The sequence below is a fragment of the Pseudoliparis swirei genome, chromosome 16 (assembly GCF_029220125.1).
Source record: "Pseudoliparis swirei isolate HS2019 ecotype Mariana Trench chromosome 16, NWPU_hadal_v1, whole genome shotgun sequence".
Classification (NCBI taxonomy): domain Eukaryota; kingdom Metazoa; phylum Chordata; class Actinopteri; order Perciformes; family Liparidae; genus Pseudoliparis; species Pseudoliparis swirei.
In genome coordinates this window covers 1,398,304-1,414,870 of record NC_079403.1, presented here as the reverse complement: position 1 = coordinate 1,414,870, position 16,567 = coordinate 1,398,304, and the positions used below count along the sequence as shown (strand labels likewise).

Here is a 16,567-nt window from a genome sequence, read left to right as displayed (position 1 = left end):
GTAGTAAAAGTACACAAGTAGTCTCATCATGTAGTAAAAGTACACAAGTAGTCTCATCATGCAGTAAAAGTACACAAGTATTCTCATCATGTAGTAAAAGTACACAAGTATTCTCATCATGTAGTAAAAGTACACAAGTATTCTCATCATGTAGTAAAAGTACACAAGTATTCTCTTCATGTAGTAAAAGTACACAAGTAGTCTCATCGTGTAGTAAAAGTACACAAGTATTCTCATCATGTAGTAAAAGTACACAAGTATTCTCCCCTCCATGGATAGTCGTGGAGTCACGTGGTGTTGCGCAACACAAGAAGTGCGTCAGGCGGCCATTGAACAAACAGTGACGTCACTGCAGCTGCAGGAGAGTTCATTGGATGTTTATGCTCATTCTGTAACTGACCTGAGGTCAGCTGCTCACTCATACTACACCTGTACTCATGGGTACTTTGAGTCTAACAGAGTACTTCTATATGAGTTATTAATACTTTGACCTGAATATTTTCTCCATATTTGCAGCCAAAAACAAAAATGTCATAAAACAACAAAGAGCAGAAACGTGTTTAGTGATTAAATCATTTTTGTTGAGGGTTCGATTCCTTGTTGTTTTCCCCTGAGAAGCGTGTTACAACCTGCTGTTCAGACTTTCACCACTAGAGGGCAGCAACGCATTTACTGCACTCCTCATTGTCAGAACACACAAACAGAATTTACTATATATATATAATATTTAAGTAAAATACAGAGTGGGAATATATAATATATATATGAAGTATATTACCTTCATATTATATATAGGTAATATCTATGTGTGTGTAAATATATATTATATATATATGACAGAATATATAGATAATAAATAATATATATGTGTATATATATATATATAATATATCTATCAGATAAGGTAATAATAGAAGTGAACAAATTGAGCATCAGACGGATTTTTAACAAATCAAAACTTTAAACAAACTGAAAAGCAGAAATCTGGAGATTTTTTACAATATTTAAACGTTTAATTATTCCAAAAAGCAACTAAAGATTTATAAAAGGTCATTCAAAGTGGTCACATGACACCGAGGTCACGTGACACCGAGGTCACATGACACCGAGGACACAGTGGTCACGTGACACCGTGGTCACGTGACACCGAGGTCACATAATAACGGTCACGTGACACCGAGGTCACGTGACACCGAGGTCACGTGACACCGAGGTCACGTGACACCGACAACAAAAAAAATCATAAATCCGCTACATTCCTACATGACTCCACAGAACATCTGTAATTCAAAGTGTCGACGGCTTCATTAGTATAACACCACGTGATTGGTTAACGGCATGGAATGCATCTTGGGTATTGTAGTTCCGACGTTCTTGATCCAGCAGGTGGTCGGTAACTCTGCGCTGCCATTGGCTGACGCAGCTGTCTGCTGATGACATCACAGCTGCCTGTCTGATGATGTCACTCGCTCTCTGTGTTGTAGAGGCGGTACATCAGCGTGACGGCGCCGGCTGCCAGAACCGGGATCAGCCAGTTAGTCCACCAACTGTAAGAGAAAGACTAGTTAACCAACCAACTGTAAGAGAAAGACTAGTTAACTAACCAACTGTAAGAGAAAGACCAGTTAACTAACCAACTGTAAGAGAAAGACCAGTTAACTAACCAACTGTAAGAGAAAGACTAGTTAACTAACCAACTGTAAGAGAAAGACTAGTTAACTAACAAACTGTAAGATAAATACTAGTTAACTATACAACTAACCAACTGTTAGAGAAAGACTAGTTAACTAACCAACTGAAAGAGAAATACTAGTTAACTATACAACTAACCAACTGTAAGAGAAAGACCAGTTAACTAACCAACTGTAAGAGAAAGACTAGTTAAGACTAGTTAACTAACCAACTGTAAGATAAATACTAGTTAACTATACAACTAACCAACTGTTAGAGAAAGACTAGTTAACTAACCAACTGTAAGAGAAAGACTAGTTAACTAACCAACTGTAAGAGAAAGACCAGTTAACTAACCAACTGTAAGAGAAAGACTAGTTAACTAACCAACTGTAAGAGAAAGACTAGTTAACTAACTAACTGTAAGATAAATACTAGTTAACTATACAACTAACCAACTGTTAGAGAAAGACTAGTTAACTAACCAACTGAAAGAGAAAGACTAGTTAACTATACAACGAACCAACTGTTAGAGAAAGACTAGTTAACTAACCAACTGTAAGAGAGACTAGTTAAGACTAGTTAACTAACCAACTGTAAGATAAATACTAGTTAACTATACAACTAACCAACTGTAAGAGAAAGACCAGTTAACTAACCAACTGTAAGAGAAAGACTAGTTAAGACTAGTTAACTAACAAACTGTAAGATAAATACTAGTTAACTATACAACTAACCAACTGTTAGAGAAAGACTAGTTAACTAACCAACTGAAAGAGAAAGACTAGTTAACTATACAACGAACCAACTGTTAGAGAAAGACTAGTTAACTAACCAACTGTAAGAGAGACTAGTTAAGACTAGTTAACTAACCAACTGTAAGAGAAAGACTAGTTAACTAACCAACTGTAAGAGAAAGACTAGTTAACTAACCAACTGTAAGAGAAAGACCAGTTAACTAACCAACTGTAAGAGAAAGACTAGTTAAGACTAGTTAACTAACCAACTGTAAGATAAATACTAGTTAACTATACAACTAACCAACTGTTAGAGAAAGACTAGTTAACTAACCAACTGTAAGAGAAAGACTAGTTAACTAACCAACTGTAAGAGAAAGACCAGTTAACTAACCAACTGTAAGAGAAAGACTAGTTAAGACTAGTTAACTAACAAACTGTAAGATAAATACTAGTTAACTATACAACTAACCAACTGTTAGAGAAAGACTAGTTAACTAACCAACTGAAAGAGAAAGACTAGTTAACTATACAACGAACCAACTGTTAGAGAAAGACTAGTTAACTAACCAACTGTAAGAGAGACTAGTTAAGACTAGTTAACTAACCAACTGTAAGAGAAAGACTAGTTAACTAACCAACTGTAAGAGAAAGACGAGTCAACTATATAACTAGCCAACTGTAAGAGAGTAGTTAGGACTAGTAAACTATATAACGAACCAACTGTAAGAGAGACAAGTTAAGACTAGTTAACTAACCAACTGTAAGAGAGACAAGTTAAGACTAGTTAACTAACCAACTGCAAGAGAGTAGTTAAGACTAGTTAACTATATAACTAGTTTGTGTGTGTACCTGGGATTGTCCTTCAGCGTGGTCACCAGTGTTTCCTGTCAAACACAAACATCAGCGTCAACATTAGATTAAAAAATATATATAAATAACTTCTTTATTTTTATATTTTTATAATTCTGATGATTTAAAATAAACAATAAAAAGAAAACAAAAAGCAGTCCGGTGAATAACGCCGGAACGATGTTGAACCACAGTGTGGGTGGAGCTGCAAGAACACGGCCGCCTACATGTCCCATGATGCAACAGGAAAACAAGAGCTGAGATGACATCATCATGACATCATCAGGAGACGTCTTCACTTACTTCAAGTTTGGTCTTGTCTCGGTCGTCCTGGAGACAGAGAGACGGACGGTTAGTCACATGACACACACACAGACACACACACACACACACACACACACACACACACACACACAGACACAGACACACACACAGACACACACCGGGTGCAGCTCCCCGATCACCATGCTCAGAGACATCTCTCTGGCGTCGCTCGAGTGTCCGACGTCCTCGAAGCTCTCGGTGGCGTCTCCTCCCGCCTGCTCCCTCAGCACCTCCTCTCCTCCGGGGTGCTGAGGAGGAAAACAAGCACACACTCGTCATCCAGACACGGAGATAACAACAACACATGAAGCACAGGCTTCTATACAACCAGAGGAGCCCCCTGGTGGTCAGGAGAGAGAATGCAGCTTTAACACATGAAGCACAGGCTTCTATACAACCAGAGTCGCCCCCTGGTGGCCAGGAGAGAGAATGCAGCTTTAACACATGAAGCATAGACTTCTATACAACCAGAGGAGCCCCCTGGTGGTTAGGAGGGAGAATGCAGCTTTAACACATGAAGCATAGACTTCTATACAACCAGAGGAGCCCCTGGTGGTCAGGAGAGAGAATGCAGCTTTAACACATGAAGCACAGGCTTCTATACAACCAGAGTCGCCCCCTGGTGGCCAGGAGAGAGAATGCAGCTTTAACTCATGAAGCATAGACTTCTATACAACCAGAGGAGCCCCCTGGTGGTTAGGAGGGAGAATGCAGCTTTAACACATTAAGCATAGACTTCTATACAACCAGAGGAGCCCCCTGGTGGTTAGGAGGGAGAATGCAGCTTTAACACATTAAGCATAGACTTCTATACAACCAGAGGAGCCCCTGGTGGTCAGGAGAGAGAATGCAGCTTTAACACATGAAGCAGAGACTTCTATACAACCAGAGGAGTCGCCCCCTGGTGGTTAGGAGAGAGAATGCAGCTTTAACACATGAAGCAGAGACTTCTATACAACCAGAGGAGTCACCCCCTGGTGGTCAGGAGAGAGAATGCAGCTTTAACACATGAAGCAGAGACTTCTATACAACCAGAGGAGTCGCCCCCTGACTGGTTCACATTATCTTAGTCATGAATGAACCTCGTCCTCTTGAAGTATAAAACCGTCCCGCCGTGATAACAGAAGCTCCGCCTCCTCAAGGCCGAAGCATCAACAACAACAACAACAGATGTTTGTCCTCAAGTGAGCCTTCGAACTCAGAGTTGTGAACATGACGATGGTTGAGCCTCGTTGGCCAGCGGACTGAACTGTGTACAGCAAGAAAACACCGAGTCACGGTGAGTCGGGCCAGAGGTCAGAGGTCAGAGCACTTCACCTCAGTGTTGCGCAATATGGTCAATCAGTTCTGGATCAACGTTATTCTGGGGTCAAAGTTCTCTGACATGGACAGCAGGAGACTTCCTCACACTTTTATTATAATATTATTATGTTTTATTATTTTTAACTATTCTATTTAAATGTAACACATCCTCACATTAAATCACGCTTCACACGTGACTTCATACCTGTAATCCTAATCATCTGATTGGCTGTTGATCTCTTTCTGAGGAGAAGTTTTCCTTATTTACAGCTGACCATGCATGAATGTAAAAGTTATTTTCGGCACAACAACAACAACAACAACAACAACAGCAACAGCAGCAGCAGCAGCGAGCTGCTGTTTGACTCGTGTACTTCCTGTGGAGCTCCTCTCACCTCCTCCAGGAACCTGGTGACGTCGTACACCTTGTTGTTGATGACGATCCACGTGGACTTGAACGTGTTCTGCTCCTCCACCTCCGACAGACGGAAATATTTCACCGCTTCCGGACTCGTTTCCTGCTGCTCCTCCATCGCGTCTCGGGAAAGCTGGCGAGTTGTGACGGGGAGAGGAGCCGCGGAGCCTGTTCGCGGTGACGTCATCACGCAGCCTGCAGGGGCCTGGTTAAGCACCAACACGCCGACTTTTACCCCACTTTCACGCCCCGGGACCGGGACCGGGAAGTTTGCAGCGGTGGTGCGTTCAGGGGCCGTCGCGCTGTGCTGTTTTCAAAGTAAAGGTCTAAACGATAAGGAAGGTTGTGACAAGAGATTGAGTTTCATTCCGTGTAAATGTTATAACATGTATCATAAATCTGTTGATTGTTCTTAATAACTTCTAAACGTGCCATGCTTTTATTTCTGTCCATTGTCCACCGGCATGTTAGAATGTGTTTTGCTGTTTCCTATTGACATTTTTTTTTTACATGTAGTAGAATTTTTACATTAAAAAATATCCTGTTCGAGGTTCAGCTCTAGGGCTGTCACATTTTGACACGTCGGATTTTAAAAACTTCAATTATTGCATTTAATTATCTGCCATGGCCACATTTCTGGCATAAAAAGTCACAAAAACATATTGTTTACTTCTAAATAAAAGTTCGATTGCTCAAATAAAATGATAATTGGCACTAACATCACCCACACACCCACCTTAAATGACTTCAGGCCAGTGGCTCTCACACCAGTCGCCATGAAGTGCCTAGAAAAACTGGTCCTCACCCACATCAAGCACGCGGTCCCGGACCATGTGGACCTCCAGTTTGCCTCCCGCCCCAACCGCCCAGTGACCACGCGGGAGCAATAGCTCTACACCGCACTCTGCAACCCCTGGAAAGCCGCAGGACGTATGCAGGATGCTATTCCTGGACTAGAGTTCTGCCTTTAATACCATCCGCCCGGGAAAACTAATCAAGAAGCTGACGGACCTCGGCGTCCCAACTCCCACCTGCAACTGGATTCTGGACTTTCTGATAGAAAGAGCCCAGGTGGTGGGAATGGGAGGACGGGTGTCCACCGAGCTCACAGTCAGCACAGGATCCCCACAGGGCTGCTGCCTGAGCCCCAAACTATTCACCCTGTACACCCATGACTGCACCTCCACCCAGGACAACACCATCCTCATCAAATACGCCGATGACACCACCGTCCTGGGGCTCATCAAGGGGAGCGGGGATGAGTCGGGCTACAGGACCCTGGTGAACAACATCCTGGTCTACGGAGAGGAGAACGACCTCATCCTCAACACAAGACCAAGGAAATAATACTGGACTTCAGGAAGAACCCTCCCCCTCTACAGCCTCTCATCATCAAAGGGACTGAGGTGGAGAGGGCTAACGGGAACAGATTCCTGGGAATGCAGGTGACATCTGACCTGAGCTGGACTCTTCACACCACAGCCACAGTGAAAAAGGCCCAGAAAAGGCTTGTTTTCATCAGGATGCTCAGGAAAGCTGCTCTGAACCGTCGCCCTCTCACCCAGGCCTATAGAGGACTGATCGAGAGCATCACTGTGTGGCATGGAAACACCACCCAGGCAGAGAGGAAGGCTCTGCAAAGAGTCATAAGGACCGCGGAGAGGATCACAGGGACACACCTTCCGTCCATGGACTCTATGTATGTGCAGCGCTGTGGGGAAAGAGCAGAGGGAATCATTGGAGACTCACTTCATCCAGCTCACTCTCTGCTCAGACACAAACACTGCACATCCAACCTGAGACACAGGACACGCCTCTTCAACAGCTCCCTGCCTCAGTCAGTGGCACAACACAGCTACTGAGAAAGAGGCACTCCTTGAAACTGTGACAAATGTGCAACACTACAATCAGTGCAATAGCCCCACAACCTTCCCCCAACATCTGAACATGTGCAATATCCCCATATCACTGTCCCCTCCCCCTCTTTCTTTCCTTTTACAAGCCAGGTACAGCACTAGCCTACTTATTACTGTTAATATTGCATACACTTTACCACACTATGTACAGTGTGTTTTTTGTACAGTGTTTTTTAAAATATGTTTCATATTTCTATTATTATTACGGTTACTATTATTATTATTATTATTATTATAGTGTGTTTGTTTTGTACCTCTTGACTCGGAGAACCCTGCAAAAATAATTCCGATGTGTCTGGACTGCTGGTCTAGGCACAGATGGCAAATAAAAAACCTTGAACCTTGAACATCTTCCAGTACCTTTGTATGACTTTGATTTATGATAACTGCGCCCCCTTTTGTGATCTCCAACACCACTTTTCGTCGTTTGAGACGTTTAGGTTTTATTTTGAAAGATTAGTTTCCGTTACGAGGAGGTTTACGTCTGGCTGCTTCGAGGAGCCTCAAAGCCCCGCCCATCGAGCGCTGCTATTGGCTTTCTTCCTAAGCAGTGAACGCCTCTCTCTGATTGGTCCACACGCTCGCCGTAAACGGGTGATCGCGAGGACAAAGCTCACGTGAGTTCAGCGCACCGGCGGGAAAACCCACTGCATTTAAGTCAAAGTTTGTCTATTGACCCATTGTCTCACTCCGCAGAAACACTGGCACCTTAAAATATACTCCATCCATGTACTCTTCTTTATAAATATATCAAATAAACACTTATAAATAAAGGTAACATGTGGAATATTAGTCGTGATAGTATAAATGTTTTCATTGTTATATTTATACGTTTTAAAATGTATTATTTAGTAAGTATTTATTATTTTAGACGATTGTACTTTTAAAGATTTAGTTTGTTCATATTTTGTTATCTTTAAAATATGCTTCATGACAACAACAACATTTTTGTTGAGAAAAATACATTATTTTAGTTTTTAATAGAATGTCCAATTTTTCAGAATGATATATATAAAATTATTGGATTATAATTATTAATGTATTGGTATGTGGTTTGCGTAAATCGAAGCAGAGTGATACCTCATCTCATCAACGAGCTCAACTATCTTTAGCTCAGAACCGTTATCTTAATGTTTAACTTTTAAACTGCTTTTTTTATACAAAGAGGTGAGTAAAATCATTTCAAATCTAAAAATGAACTATTATTAATGTTTCTAACTGTGTTGTTTATTCAATAATTGTATCTGTAACGTGACTAAACGTTAAAACGACCATAAAATCCCTTCCGCATCCATTTGAATGGGGTCTCATTTTTGGGCTCGTCGTGACTCACGAACATTATTTAAAGTTAAGCGTTTACAAAACTCTGGAATCCTTTTAGCCAAATGTGCATTTTGTTCGAGTTTAAAGACCAATTTGGGAATTGTGTGTCAGGTATAATATATTATTTTATTTCATGCTTTATTTCTTCTTTTGCGATTTTAAGTGAATTCTTAATTTTCAAATGAGTGTGTGTGTGTGTGTGTGTATGTTTGTGTGTGTTTGTATGCGTGTGTGGTTGTCTGTGTGTCTGTGTGTGTACGTGTCTCTGTGTGTGTGTCTGTGTGTGTGTGTGTCTCTGTGTGTGTACGTGTCTCTGTGTGTGTGTCTGTGTGTCTGTGTGTCTCTGTGTGTGTCTGTGTGTGTGTGTCTCTGTGTGTGTCTCTGTGTGTGTGTGTCTCTGTCTATGTGTGTGTCTCTGTGTGTGTGTGTCTCTCTGTGTGTGTGTCTGTGTGTGTGTCTGTGTGTGTGTCTCTGTGTCTGTGTGTCTCTGTGTGTGTGTGTGTGTCTGTGTGTGTGTGTGTCTCTGTGTGTGTGTCTCTGTCTGTGTGTGTGTCTGTGTGTGTCTCTGTCTGTGTGTGTGTCTGTGTGTGTGTCTCTGTGTGTGTGTGTGTGTCTCTGTCTGTGTGTGTCTCTCTGTGTCTCTGTGTGTGTCTCTGTGTGTGTGTGTGTGTGTGTCTGTGTGTCTCTCTGTGTGTCTCTGTGTGTGTCTCTGTGTGTGTGTGTGTGTCTGTGTGTGTGTGTCTCTGTGTGTGTCTCTGTGTGTGTCTGTGTGTCTCTCTGTGTGTGTGTGTGTCTCTCTGTGTGTCTCTCTGTGTGTCTCTCTGTGTGTGTGTGTGTGTCTCTCTGTGTGTGTGTGTCTCTCTGTGTCTCTGTGTGTGTCTCTCTGTGTGTGTGTGTGTCTCTGTGTGTGTGTGTGTGTCTCTGTGTGTCTCTCTGTGTCTGTGTGTGTGTCTCTCTCTCTGTGTGTGTGTCTCTCTGTGTCTCTGTGTGTGTGTCTCTCTCTCTGTGTGTGTGTGTCTCTCTGTGTGTGTGTGTGTGTGTGTGTCTCTGTGTGTGTGTGTGTGTGTGTGTCTCTCTGTGTGTCTCTGTGTGTGTGTCTCTCTCTCTGTGTGTGTGTGTCTCTCTGTGTCTGTGTGTATATGTGTGTGTGTCTCTATGTGTGTGTGTCTATGTGTGTGTGTGTGTGCAGCATGAGTGTGTTCCTGCTGGCCCTCCCGGCTCTGGACCAGCTGGTGTGTGTGTCCGTGGCTCTACCGCCGGTGGAGGACGTGAGGAGCCGGCAGATGGAGACCTGCAGGTGGAGCAGCGATAAAGTCTAAACATCAAGACAACCAGACACCCACAGCCTGGTGACGATGACATCACCGGTTCACCATCACTCAACACAACCAGACACCCACAGCCTGGTGACGATGACATCACCGGTTCACTATCACTCAACACAACCAGACACCCACAGCCTGGTGACGATGACATCACCGGTTCACTATCACTCAACACAACCAGACACCCACAACCTGGTGACGATGACATCACCGGTTCACCATCACTCAACACAACCAGACACCCACAACCTGGTGACGATGACATCACCGGTTCACTATCACTCAACACAACCAGACACCCACAACCTGGTGACGATGACATCACCGGTTCACTATCACTCAACATAACCAGACACCCACAACCTGGTGACGATGACATCACCGGTTCACCATCACTCAACACAACCAGACACCCACAACCTGGTGACGATGACATCACCGGTTCACTATCACTCAACACAACCAGACACCCACAACCTGGTGACGATGACATCACCGGTTCACTATCACTCAACACAACCAGACACCCACAACCTGGTGACGATGACATCACCGGTTCACCATCACTCAACACAACCAGACACCCACAGCCTGGTGACGATGACATCACCGGTTCACCATCACTCAACACAACCAGACACCCACAGCCTGGTGACGATGACATCACCGGTTCACCATCACTCAACACAACCAGACACCCACAGCCTGGTGACGATGACATCACCGGTTCACCATCACTCAACACAACCAGACACCCACAACCTGGTGACGATGACATCACCGGTTCACCATCACTCAACACAACCAGACACCCACAACCTGGTGACGATGGCATCACCGGTTCACCATCACTCAACACAACCAGACACCCACAACCTGGTGACGATGACATCACCCGTTCACCATCACTCAACACACGAGGCCATTGTTACATGTTGACTTCCATGGAGGTTTTTAACAGTCGTGTTGCTGTGATGTCATCGTCTGCTCCACTGAAGCTTCAAGGTCGTAGTGTGAAGGTCAAACCACTATGTGTGTGTCTCTCTGTGTGTGTCTCTGTGTGTGTGTGTGTGTCTCTGTGTGTGTCTGTGTGTGTGTGTGTCTCTGTGTGTGTGTGTGTGTGTGTCTGTGTGTGTCCACAGAGAGCTGGTGCTGCTGTACTCTGACCTCCTGGCCTCTCCAGCTCTCGACTCCTTCTCTGACATCACGGTCGTCGTGTCGGTAAGAATCAGAGTTCAGAGTTTGTCCGTCTCCATTTTGTTTTCTGTGCAACCAGGAAGTGACCGTATATAAACTGAGGAGGAGCGACCTGTCAATCACCTCTTAGTCCCGCCCCTAAATCGTGCTGTTTAGAAGAAGACTAGAAACTAGAGACTGAGACATAAACTCACTACAACCAGAGGAGTCGCCCCCTGGTGGTCAGGAGAGAGAATGTAGCTTTAACACATGAAGCATATACTTCTATACAACCAGAGGAGTCGCCCCCTGGTGATCAGGAGAGAGAATGCAGCTGTAACACATGAAGCATAGACTTCTATACAACCAGAGGAGTCGCCCCCTGGTGGTCAGGAGAGAGAATGCAGCTTCAACACATGAAGCATATACTTCTATACAACCAGAGGAGTCGCCCCCTGGTGGTCAGGAGAGAGAATGCAGCTTTAACACATGAAGCATAGACTTCTATACAACCAGAGGAGTCGCCCCCTGGTGGTCAGGAGAGAGAATGCAGCTGTATGATGTTTCCACCTGGCTCGTGTTATCAGCCCTTTGAGGACAAAGCGTCCTCCTTCAAGGTCTCATCTCTCTTTTGTCTTCACACACTAACGTCCGTTCCTTTAAAACTGTTTGTTTTCCTGGGAAGTCGCTGAACGACGATTTGTTCAGGTAAATATCTGATTATTTAAATGTAAAACATTTCTGCTTCATAGAAAATAAGAAAATAAAAAGCGGATTCTTGTCGAACTCTCCCCCCCAATGTGTTCCTTCATGTTTGATCTCATGACCTCTGAAACACTCGACAGGTGAAGGTCGCTCGTGAGTTTGATTTGATCGCTCGTCTCCTCCTTCAGATCCCGTTTTACCAAAGAGGCGTCCTCCAGGTGTTTGGACGGGGACGCAGTCTGCAGGTGAGACTTCTGGATAGGGCTGCAACAACGAATCGATAAAAATCGATTATTACAATAGTTGGCAACGAATTTCATGATCGATTCGTTGTGTCGCGCGATTATTACGGCGCTCAATAAGTCACGGAGTATAAACAAAGTTGAGTTGAGCGCAGAGCGGCGCAGGAGAAACAAGAGCGGAGAGAGAGGAGAGAACGCTGCGTTGTGAGAGCCAATCAGCGCTGAGCTGCTCCTCTGTTGATGAATCTAATTGGCTGCTGCTGCTCACGTGGCGCTGGAAGCGGAAGTCATTTACGTCGTCGGAGACATTCACGGAGCTGAGTGCGCCTCCGGGTGACGTCATGACCCCAGACACCAGGGCGCTACATGTCACCACGTGTGTGGCATTTCCACAAGAGTATAACATAGAAAACGTGGTTATTTATTTCGTGGCGGATAGCGGAAAATATTTTTCCACGGAGAAAGGCAACGGAGATAAGCCACGCCCCCACTCGCTGTGAGCGCTGCGCGTGCAGACAGCATTTAACGGAGCGGAGCAGCGTGAGCTCTGATCGCTCTCTTAATGAAGTATCGATACTAAAAATATGCTAAATCACATCGTGTTTAACGTACGGGTACTTTGTTAGCATCGCTACACCGTGCAGCGTGCCAGCAGCAGATGTAGCGGGCTAACATTCAAGCTAACCTGAACCGCCAAACGCTGTGGACATCTGAACGCTGATTGGCCGAGACGCGACACGTCTCATCAAAGATGTTTTATTGTGAAGAAGAGCACCACTTCACATTTTTTCCGCGTCTCACTGCAATCTCAACGGCAGCGGGCCAGGTGACCAACATAATAACTCGGAACGCATCTCTGATATTGATCAGGGGGCGGAGCCACATGGGGACCACTGCTCAGGAGAGGAAAGCTGTCAGTCTGTTTGTGACGGTTCATCACCATGGTGACCAGTGAACAGGTTCATCCTCATGGTGACCAGTGGACAGGTTCATCACCATGGTGACCAGTGAACAGGTTCATCCTCATGGTGACCAGTGAACAGGTTCATCACCATGGTGACCAGTGGACAGGTTCATCACCATGGTGACCAGTGGACAGGTTCATCCTCATGGTGACCAGTGAACAGGTTCATCACCATGGTGACCAGTGGACAGGTTCATCCTCATGGTGACCAGTGAACAGGTTCATCCACATGGTGACCAGTGAACAGGTTCATCACCATGGTGACCAGTGGACAGGTTCATCACATGCTGACCAGTGAACAGGTTCATCCTCATGGTGACCAGTGGACAGGTTCATCCTCATGGTGACCAGTGAACAGGTTCATCCTCATGCTGACCAGTGAACAGGTTCATCCTCATGGTGACCAGTGGACAGGTTCATCCTCATGGTGACCAGTGGACAGGTTCATCCTCATGGTGACCAGTGAACAGGTTCATCCTCATGGTGACCAGTGAACAGGTTCATCACCATGGTGACCAGTGAACAGGTTCATCACCATGGTGACCAGTGGACAGGTTCATCCTCATGGTGACCAGTGGACAGGTTCATCACCATGGTGACCAGTGGACAGGTTCATCCTCATGGTGACCAGTGAACAGGTTCATCACCATGGTGACCAGTGAACAGGTTCATCACCATGGTGACCAGTGGACAGGTTCATCACCATGGTGACCAGTGAACAGGTTCATCACCATGGTGACCAGTGGACAGGTTCATCCTCATGGTGACCAGTGGACAGGTTCATCACCATGGTGACCAGTGGACAGGTTCATCCTCATGGTGACCAGTGAACAGGTTCATCACCATGGTGACCAGTGAACAGGTTCATCACCATGGTGACCAGTGAACAGGTTCATCCTCATGGTGACCAGTGGACAGGTTCATCACCATGGTGACCAGTGAACAGGTTCATCCTCATGGTGACCAGTGAACAGGTTCATCCTCATGGTGACCAGTGGACAGGTTCATCACCATGGTGACCAGTGAACAGGTTCATCCTCATGGTGACCAGTGAACAGGTTCATCCTCATGGTGACCAGTGGACAGGTTCATCACCATGGTGACCAGTGAACAGGTTCATCCTCATGGTGACCAGTGGACAGGTTCATCCTCATGGTGACCAGTGAACAGGTTCATCACCATGGTGACCAGTGGACAGGTTCATCCTCATGGTGACCAGTGGACAGGTTCATCCTCATGGTGACCAGTGAACAGGTTCATCACCATGGTGACCAGTGGACAGGTTCATCCTCATGGTGACCAGTGAACAGGTTCATCCTCATGGTGACCAGTGGACAGGTTCATCACCATGCTGACCAGTGAACAGGTTCATCCTCATGGTGACCAGTGAACAGGTTCATCCTCATGGTGACCAGTGGACAGGTTCATCACCATGGTGACCAGTGAACAGGTTCAGCCTCATGGTGACCAGTGGACAGGTTCATCCTCATGGTGACCAGTGAACAGGTTCATCACCATGGTGACCAGTGGACAGGTTCATCCTCATGGTGACCAGTGGACAGGTTCATCCTCATGGTGACCAGTGAACAGGTTCATCACCATGGTGACCAGTGAACAGGTTCATCCACATGGTGACCAGTGAACAGGTTCATCACCATGGTGACCAGTGGACAGGTTCATCCTCATGGTGACCAGTGGACAGGTTCATCACCATGGTGACCAGTGGACAGGTTCATCCTCATGGTGACCAGTGAACAGGTTCATCACCATGGTGACCAGTGGGTCTCCAGGATCTTTCCATGACTTTAAACCACATTTCCATGATTAAACATTTAGTGAAAACTCTGTCTATACGTGAAAAAGTGAGAAGATGTAGTATTTAAAATAACAATGAGAATTCCAAAGCATACCGTATATATACCGTGTAAATTAAAATTGTAATAAAACAAATTTGCATTACTTTTACAAATATTTTGGGATTTTATTTTTTTCAATTACTTTTCTAGGCCTGCTAATAGCATTTAAAAATGCCATGACTTTTCCAGGTTTTCCATGACCGTACGGACCCTGTTTTGAATAAAGGGTTGAAAATTAAAGTTTTTTAGTTTTTTTATCCGATTATCAAAATAATCGTTAGTTGCAGCCCTACTTCTGGACTCCGAGACAACAGGGCCATGTGGAATACTCTTTAGTTGACTCTGTGTGTGTGTGTGTGTGTGTTTGTGTGTGTGTAGCTGGGCTGTCCTCAGTGTGTGTCTCCAGGTGTCCTCCAGTGTTGTCTGTCCTACTCTCTGATTACCAGACTGTCTCCCAGCTGGAACAAAGCCGGACTCTACCTCATCTCAGGTGAGCTTTACTGCTGGTTCTGCTGCCCCCTGTGGACTAACGTGGTTGTGTTGTTCTGCTGCCCCCTGTGTGTTTGTTGTTGTGTGTTTGTTGTGAACGTCTCGCTGTGTGTTGTGTTGTCAGGGAAAGACTTCCTGACCGAGAGCGGCCGGCTCAACGCTGTCGGTGAGTTTCTCCAACACTCCTCGTTGGTTACTGGTCCACGGCTGTCAGGTTCTCCAGGGTGTGTGTGTGTGTGTGTGTATCAGGCATGGAGCTGAGCACCAGCGAGGGCCAACTGGTCCTCAACATCGGAGCCGACACAGTCCGACTGCCACCGGCCAGAGTGAGAGACTCATTGTGTGTTTACACGAGTTCAATGACCACCATAAGTGTCTGGACTCATGTGTGTGTGTGTGTGTGTGTGTGTGTTTGTGTTGCAGCTGGAGGACTTTGACCTCCCCCCGTTGGTGCTCAGGAGGTTTTGCAGTGACCCGGTCTCTGTCCTTGACCCCTCCTCCACCGGCCGGGCCCTGTGGTGTCACGTCCTGCCCAGGTGAGACAGTGCCCCCTGCCGGACACTGAATGTACTGCATGCTGGTTTTAATACAGGTGACACATTTGACCTTTTAAATACCACATGTGACACAGACAGTCATGTATCCAGGAAACAAACATGTACGCCATCCTTTCAACATCCTGTTTATTAGTATTATTATTACTATTATTATTATTGTTTTCACCCGCTGGTGAATTATGGCATTTAATAGAAAAAGGTGTGTCAGTAGTACAAACACATTAGATTTATATAATATCTCAGGAATAATTAATTGCTTCAAAAATTCTGTTTTAATGTTCATAAATATTTCAATATATTTAATTTGATATATTATCAAAACGACTTTTTGTTTAATTAAATTATTTTAGCATCAATAAATACAAAATATATAAGTTTTAAAAATAAATGCAAAAATGGTATTTGGAAAAATAAATAAATATATTATGATGAATACTAGGGATGCACCGATCTGATCGGCGCCGATCCATATCGGCCGATATTCCCATTATCGGCTTTGATCGGCATTCTCAAAACGGCCGATCAAACTTGGCCGATCAGATGACATAACATCTGAGAGAACTATCAGAGACGTTTCAATCGCGGCGCATAGCAACGGCGCCCGGCGAGGGCCGCAGAGGTCAGAGGTCAGAGGGGATCCTCACCACCGAGCGGCTCCCCGTCCCCCGAGTTGAATCTCTGGGTCGACTCAGCCGACTCTCACATGTCTGAGG

The 16,567-nt window shown here is 45.0% G+C and overlaps 2 protein-coding genes across 2 annotated transcripts in view; one reads left to right on the top strand and one right to left on the bottom strand.

The window, feature by feature from the left end:
* Positions 1 to 989: 989 nt before the first annotated feature.
* Positions 990 to 5,549, bottom strand: LOC130206698 (cytochrome b5). The gene is made up of 5 exons (XM_056434781.1): positions 5,282 to 5,549; positions 3,704 to 3,832; positions 3,564 to 3,590; positions 3,261 to 3,295; positions 990 to 1,547 (listed from the first exon to the last, which is right to left on the bottom strand). Exons 1-5 carry the CDS (start codon positions 5,486 to 5,488, stop codon positions 1,463 to 1,465), a joined length of 483 nt encoding a protein of 160 aa, XP_056290756.1. The 5' UTR covers positions 5,489 to 5,549; the 3' UTR covers positions 990 to 1,462.
* Positions 5,550 to 8,453: 2,904 nt separating this feature from the next.
* The window catches only part of LOC130206606 (uncharacterized protein C18orf63), a 9,146-nt gene continuing 1,032 nt past the window's right edge, over positions 8,454 to 16,567 (top strand). Inside the window, exons 1-8 of the mRNA XM_056434652.1 lie at positions 8,454 to 8,651; positions 9,730 to 9,837; positions 11,008 to 11,086; positions 11,935 to 11,991; positions 15,187 to 15,298; positions 15,422 to 15,463; positions 15,547 to 15,623; positions 15,721 to 15,833. Of these exons, the coding sequence (XP_056290627.1) occupies positions 9,731 to 9,837; positions 11,008 to 11,086; positions 11,935 to 11,991; positions 15,187 to 15,298; positions 15,422 to 15,463; positions 15,547 to 15,623; positions 15,721 to 15,833 (587 nt within the window). The 5' untranslated portion in view covers positions 8,454 to 8,651; position 9,730. The remainder of the gene's footprint in view (positions 8,652 to 9,729; positions 9,838 to 11,007; positions 11,087 to 11,934; positions 11,992 to 15,186; positions 15,299 to 15,421; positions 15,464 to 15,546; positions 15,624 to 15,720; positions 15,834 to 16,567) is intronic.